The sequence below is a fragment of the Echiichthys vipera genome, assembly GCF_963691815.1.
Source record: "Echiichthys vipera genome assembly, chromosome: 14".
Taxonomy (NCBI): domain Eukaryota; kingdom Metazoa; phylum Chordata; class Actinopteri; order Perciformes; family Trachinidae; genus Echiichthys; species Echiichthys vipera.
Window position 1 is genome coordinate 22,060,703 of NC_139839.1, and position 6,342 is coordinate 22,067,044.

General features: G+C 43.8%; 1 protein-coding gene across 2 annotated transcripts in view; it reads right to left on the bottom strand.

The window, feature by feature from the left end:
• Nucleotides 1-1,593, bottom strand: part of rnf43 (ring finger protein 43) — a gene marked incomplete at its 3' end in the record, with an annotated part of 87,502 nt that extends 85,909 nt beyond the window's left edge. For both annotated transcript variants that reach the window (XM_083927432.1, XM_083927431.1), the window contains exon 1: nucleotides 91-1,593. In XM_083927432.1, the coding sequence (XP_083783558.1) occupies nucleotides 91-312 (222 nt within the window). In that variant the 5' untranslated portion in view covers nucleotides 313-1,593. The remainder of the gene's footprint in view (nucleotides 1-90) is intronic.
• Between the last annotated feature and the right edge of the window lie 4,749 nt (nucleotides 1,594-6,342).

Sequence of the window (6,342 nt, forward strand, 5' to 3'; positions counted from 1 at the left end):
TCCCCCCTTTATTTGGAGGTAAATGATGAGTGAGGACGGGAAGCCCTGGTGTGGTAATACAGGTGTAAATGTGATTCAATGACACCTTACCTGCATTAGTTTTCCCTCCGCGTAGCCGGCACTTCCTCCCACGAACAGCCCTTCCAGGGTGATGGGCTTCCCCGTCGGCTCGTGATTCAGCAGTGCCACCTTGATGAGCGCTCGGAGGGCCGGCCGCTCAGACTCCAGGCCCGGCTGGCCCAGCACCACCTGCAGGGCCGCCATGAGCAGCCACGGCCAGAGCCCGGCCAGGCGCCGCTGGGGGACGGTCATGGCCTCGGCTGTAGCGGCGGTGCCCGGCCGCACATGGTGGACTTCAAAGCAGGCAAGCACCGCGGATAGACAAACTGAGAAAATATTTATAAATATATTTATACGTCCCACTTCTTCTCTCCGCCTCGACGAGTTGCTACTGCTAAACAGACACGGTACAGACTTTTAAAGCTGGAGGACTGCCATCACAACTCACGCGTGAATGTTCTGAAACTTCCATTCAGCACCAGAGTTCATATTCGAGCTCTACACGGTACAGAGACGCATATCACTCAGGGCCCACATGGAACAAAACGCCCCGTTACACACAACAGATATCTTCCAGCTACAATACGCTTGAATGGACTTTTACCCAGTGTCATTATTAGTGCGGGTGGCGAAACTGTGCATGCTCAAAGGCACCGTGAAGACCCGCTGGGACTGTGCCGGAGCTTGAAGTGCGCACTGGTGTCCAGCAGCCCGGTCTTCATGAGATCCACAACAAATGTCCTCATTTGGATCGGGTTTGGTAGAGTTGAGCTGCCGTATCCTCTCCCACACGGACTCGTCCTGGCAACAGTGGATCAATCTTCATCCGTATCCAAAACTACTCTTAATGTGAGGCTACAGTGTACACCGGTCACTGTACTTCACAATCACATGTCGCGACCAAACACAAGTTGACAAACAGCGTGAGAAGAGAGCGCATCCTGCGGCCGCAGCACTTTCTGAATTATTCCACAAAAAGCGCACGGAGCGACAGCTTGAACATCAAAGGCCGTGTTACAGGTGGCCGCAGGAAAGTTGTGTTGCATGTTGACAGACGGCGCAGCGCCAAAACGTTGGGTAATCTTTTTACAACCAGGGAGTTGCGAGAAATAATCCTCGAAGTTGTTAAATGCAGTACACAACTCTGTCTAATTATTAACCAAAGCAAATGGACCGTTGCCTTGCTTCACTTAGAACTCGGTCTTTACACTGGGTCCGACACCAAAGCGACTCCTCGAACGGACCCATCTACTTGTTTGTCTACAGTCGCTCTTGGTTTAAATCGACTCGCTGTAAAAATCAAACGCTGGCATTCCCCCTGAGCCCAGTGCCTCCGCTGCACAGGGAGAAATCACATACGATCCTCCTGAGAACACCGAGGGCAAAGTGAATTGTTTATCAAAATCACCAGCGACTTCAGAGTGGAAACGGTAAAAGAAGTACGGGAGAAGAGGTGGTCCAAACTCCGTGTGATCTCCGTTGAAAGTTGATAAAGTGGAGACACCGTGTACAGTTCCGCCACTGTCCCAAAAGTCTACCTCCCGGACTGTCTCTCGCTCCCCTGGGATCTCATTGACACTCTCTACCTGCTCACTCTCCTGCTGCCTTCACGGGCTGTCGGACATCCGAATCTTTTTTTAGATACGATGCAAATGAACGACCAGACGTGTTTGGAGATGAATGGATTTGTGTCACCTAATTTCTTTAGACGGGGGAGAAACCGTGCCAACAAATTATGTCACAGGTACTTTAACGTAATAGTATGCAGCCACTATGATAATGCAGTGTAGGCGTACAGATGGTGTTTTCTCCTATTTTCACGCAATGTCATGACAAATTAGTCTTGGATCATACATATATGTCAAGTATCGTTTTTGTTAAAGGCATCGTTTTCAGTCCATCAAACACTTGCATGTTACAGAAATTTAAAAAAAGTTAAAGCAATAAAGTACGAGGAGCACCTGAAGGCTACATTTCAGGCGGAGGGCGGAGCAGCCGCACAGCAGCAGCAGCGCGGATCAGAAACCAGTGAGTGGCTCCCTCCAGTGTGAACAAGCCTACAGAACCAGGGCACAGCTGTGGTAACAGTGTTAAACAATAATGGAATACACGTACACAACAAAGCATCCAGCTGAACTACCTGAAATATATTGCACTTTTTTAATTATAATTCTTTTACACACTTTCCAAAGTCACACTTAAAAATTAAAAGGTGGACAAATGCAACCATGACTTTGTCACCATCACAAAACAAACAATCACTAGCAGATTAAATAATTATTGTCATGAAATCATTCAATATTTTCTCCCCCATTACAGCAACTTGTTACAACTTGCTATGACAGACACTACCAGTTATGCTATTAAAACAGACTGAGTGAGCCTTACCGCAGCAAATCTGTATAAATTGTACTATTCCTTCAAAGCAAAAACAACAACAAAAATACAGTTGGTTACATTTCGGATAAAACGGTTTAAAATGTAGAGGTAAAACCTTGCTTTACGATTTTTTTTAAATGTACCGTAAATGTACAAGTAATTCTAATTCTTAAAGAAACAAAAAATATGACTTTTAGTGTTACTTAAATATTGAAAAATGATACTATGAAAATACACACAAATGCACAACATATACCTACTGAAAAAAAGACTGAAATAACTTCAATATCACATCAATATATGATAACACAACAAAAACAAATCATTAAAATAGAGAACAAAGTCTGGTAATTGTTAAAATTTAAGATCATATCCTGAAGTGCATCAAGACTTGAGATCTAAAACAAGAAACATAACCGTCAGTAAACTTGTTGCAGTGAAAACATACACTCAAATTTGAAATGTTCTTTATAAAGGTTGTTGATTTTAAGCTTTGATATTAGTATAAAAACGATACTCTATACCTCATTTGATACCATGCAGAAAGAGAATAATGGTCATGGTGGCACACAAGGTACAAAATGTATTTTCTGTTTTTCTTCTTAACATTCTGAACACAGTGCAGGTACAGATACGTCACTGAACACAAACCAACTCACAGTTGACTTCCCTGTTTGATGTGTGCGGCCTTGGACTGCAAATGTGATCGTAGATCTGCTTTTTTTTTTAACAGCTTTCATACTTCCGATGCTATCGAATGTATTTATCGTATCTTTTTTTACGCATGGTATCGAAAAGTACTGAAGTATTGATACTTACATAAAATCTTATTTCCTTCAACTCGTTTTATTCTGAATGCACTTCCCAAATGTTCATTAATGTCTTACCTAAAGATTTGGGGTTCTTCCTATGCATCTGCTGTTGTAGGTATGACTGGTGTCCCTCAGAGAGCCGCTAAACACGTCACCTATAACGTCCTTTGCATCATCAGTGGTAATCTTGCCAGGGCAAAGAGGAAACCATAGCAAATAATATAAAGGTTTTCTGCTGAGTTGTTGTTACACATTCTCTAATATACACAAAAACCCTATCAAATGTTAAAGAAAAATTTACAAGATGGATAAATATTTCTATGTTCAATCTGCTGGACGGCTCTAACTCAGCCTTTCCTGGCAAAGTGTCATGCCTTTATAAAGCTAAACGCCCTCAGGAGATCTACAATGTAGAGGCTTACCTCGCATATGGCATCTTCAGGCATTTGCTCAGGTACTGACACCACAGATACCTCCTGCTGTTCGTATTTGACCAGATGAGCATTGCCTGCCACAGCCATCATAATGGATCCAGGAGCCAAAGCTTTCATGGTGCTGGCAGAGTTGTCCAACAGCGTGGTGTTACAGATGTTAGAGGACGGCACTACCACAGGGCCTGGCTTCTCTGGGGTCACAACTCTAACCAGGCTGGTACTAGGTGCAGTTTGCATGACCTCATCTGCAATCTGGAAAATTGTTTCCAAGTTAATGTCACATTTTTTCACCTCCTGGGGTTCCTCGTTCGGGAAGACCTGGTTGAGGTCCGTATGGTGTAACACATTCATAGGATAGCCTGCCTAAAACAGTGAAATAAAAATATGTGTTTTAGACACAGTATGTGTTCAAAATATCCTGTCTTCCTTGACCAATCATGTATTTGTCATGAGATATTGATTACATGACAGTTCACTTACCTGGTAATAACTGTGGGGAGGGAACATCCCCGTCTGAAGCCCACTCCCTGCCATTTGTGATGCCACAATATTCGGGAGATAGCACTGGCAAACTTCAAAACAAAACATTTGGAATTGAAACCTACATGTTTGTATTCCTAATTAATACATAATACTTATTCATTACTTATTACAAGTACATTGTGGCTAAAATATTTTTTCTACTCATGTACAATGTAAGTAACGTGATGTGAAAGTGGTATATAACTCTTCCACCCATACTCAATTCAATTCAATTTCATTTATAGTGCCAAATCATAACAAAAGTTATCTCAGGACACTTTACAGAGTAGGTAAAGACCACACTCTATGACTTATTTATGATTTACATAGACTCAACAGTTCCCCCGTAGAGTACGGTGGCAACGAAAACCTTCCCTATAACAGGCAGGAACGTCGGACAGACCCAGCTCTGTGGAGTACGGACTTCTGTCTGCACCGGTTGGGGAGGAAGAAAAGGAGAGAGAAAGAGAGAAAAGACGGACAGATGGACAGAGAGATGCCATGCTCACCTGGGGAATAGTATCCAGGCTGATATTGTGCATTAGGAGCATTAAAAGTGAATTTGTGATTTCCCTGGTTTGCCCGGGCCAGTAAACTCTGCTGAATGTGCACCACATTAGAGCTTGAAGCTACTCCAGGGTAGTGGTGGCTTAAAGATACCGGGATCCCCTTGTCTGTAGCAAAGACGGTAGGCGAAAGAGCTGCACCTTGACCCCGCATGAGGAAGCGTGATGGGACCGGGGTTCCATTGTGCACTGTCATGGCTTGAGCTTTCTTTGGGTAGTAAGGATGAGGTGACTCCTGACGCATGGGGCTGAGCAGGGAAGGACTTTCTGAAGATACAGGAAAAACGAAACATGACAACAACCTGTTTTAGCACTGGATTGTGGAATTAAAACTGCAGTTCATATGAAAAGGGATAAATCGTTGAGGATTCATAGTGATTTTCAAAGTGGGGTCTGTGGACTGTTTCCAATCCATGAACAGTTTAAGAAGTTTCATGTACAGTGGGTTTCACTGTCTACATCAGCCCAACCCTGCTCCTGGAGGGCCGCTGCCCTGCTTGTTTTAGGTTTCTCCCTGCTCCAACACACCTGAGTCTAATGACGTGCTCGTTATCAAGCAGCTGAAGCTTGTCACTGGTTTGAAAATCTTTTGAGTCAAGTGTGTTAGAGCAGGGAGAAAAACATGCGGGACAGTGGCCCTTCAGAAGCAGGATTGGGCACCTACATCTACCTCCACAGTGAAAGACAGCCTTTAGAAGTTATGCAGTGGCTAATACACTTGCCGCTTTTCACATTTCGCCTGCCATCATTACCCCCACCGTCTTGCTGGTGTCGACTGGGGGGGCGACTTCTCACATTTAGACCAGCTTGCATTTTGGCCTTGTTGTCGACAGTGAGTCTCCTCAGACACGCAACAAGTTCGGGGTGGTCTCGCTTGAAGTTTAGGTTGGAAAAAAGATGATACACCGCACTGTCCCCGGTGTCTTTAATGACTTGATCAACTTTTCTGAAGCCATACAGATTCAGTTGGCGGACAAAGCTTGAGAAGTTGCTCGTTTTGAAGGCGTCAGCGTTGTCCTTGGTGGTAGATCTAGGAGACAGGATCTGTTGCTCGAAGAGGTGTTGATCGATCATGACGACCTGGCCCAGTCTGTCCCAGCAGATGGCTTTATTTGCTGGGTTGTTGACCAAACGCCATAGTTTGGCGGGGAAGTTATTCGGGTTGATGCTGTCAGGGAGTGGACTTCCACTGACTTCCATGCTTCTGTCTGTAGAACTGGAAAACCAGGTGAAGTTAGTGAACACCAGGCTCAGCTCATCTGAATATCAGGGCAACTGTTGTCACTTCACATCAAATACAGTAACATTAGCACAGTAGGTAATGATTATAAAAAATATATATATTAAAGTGGCTAATCTTTACCAGCTAAATTATAGCTACTTCTTAACCACATAATTAACTGGTATAATGCTAATTATTAACGTTAACTCCTGGTTCCTTAATGCTAACGTCAGGTGTAGTCCACCTTACTAAAGTAACAAGCTAGCTAAGTTAAAATTGTAAGTAAATAGACTAAGTAACGCTAGGTAAGCAAAGTGAATTAAACAGCGCTTTTCACAGGCAAAAGC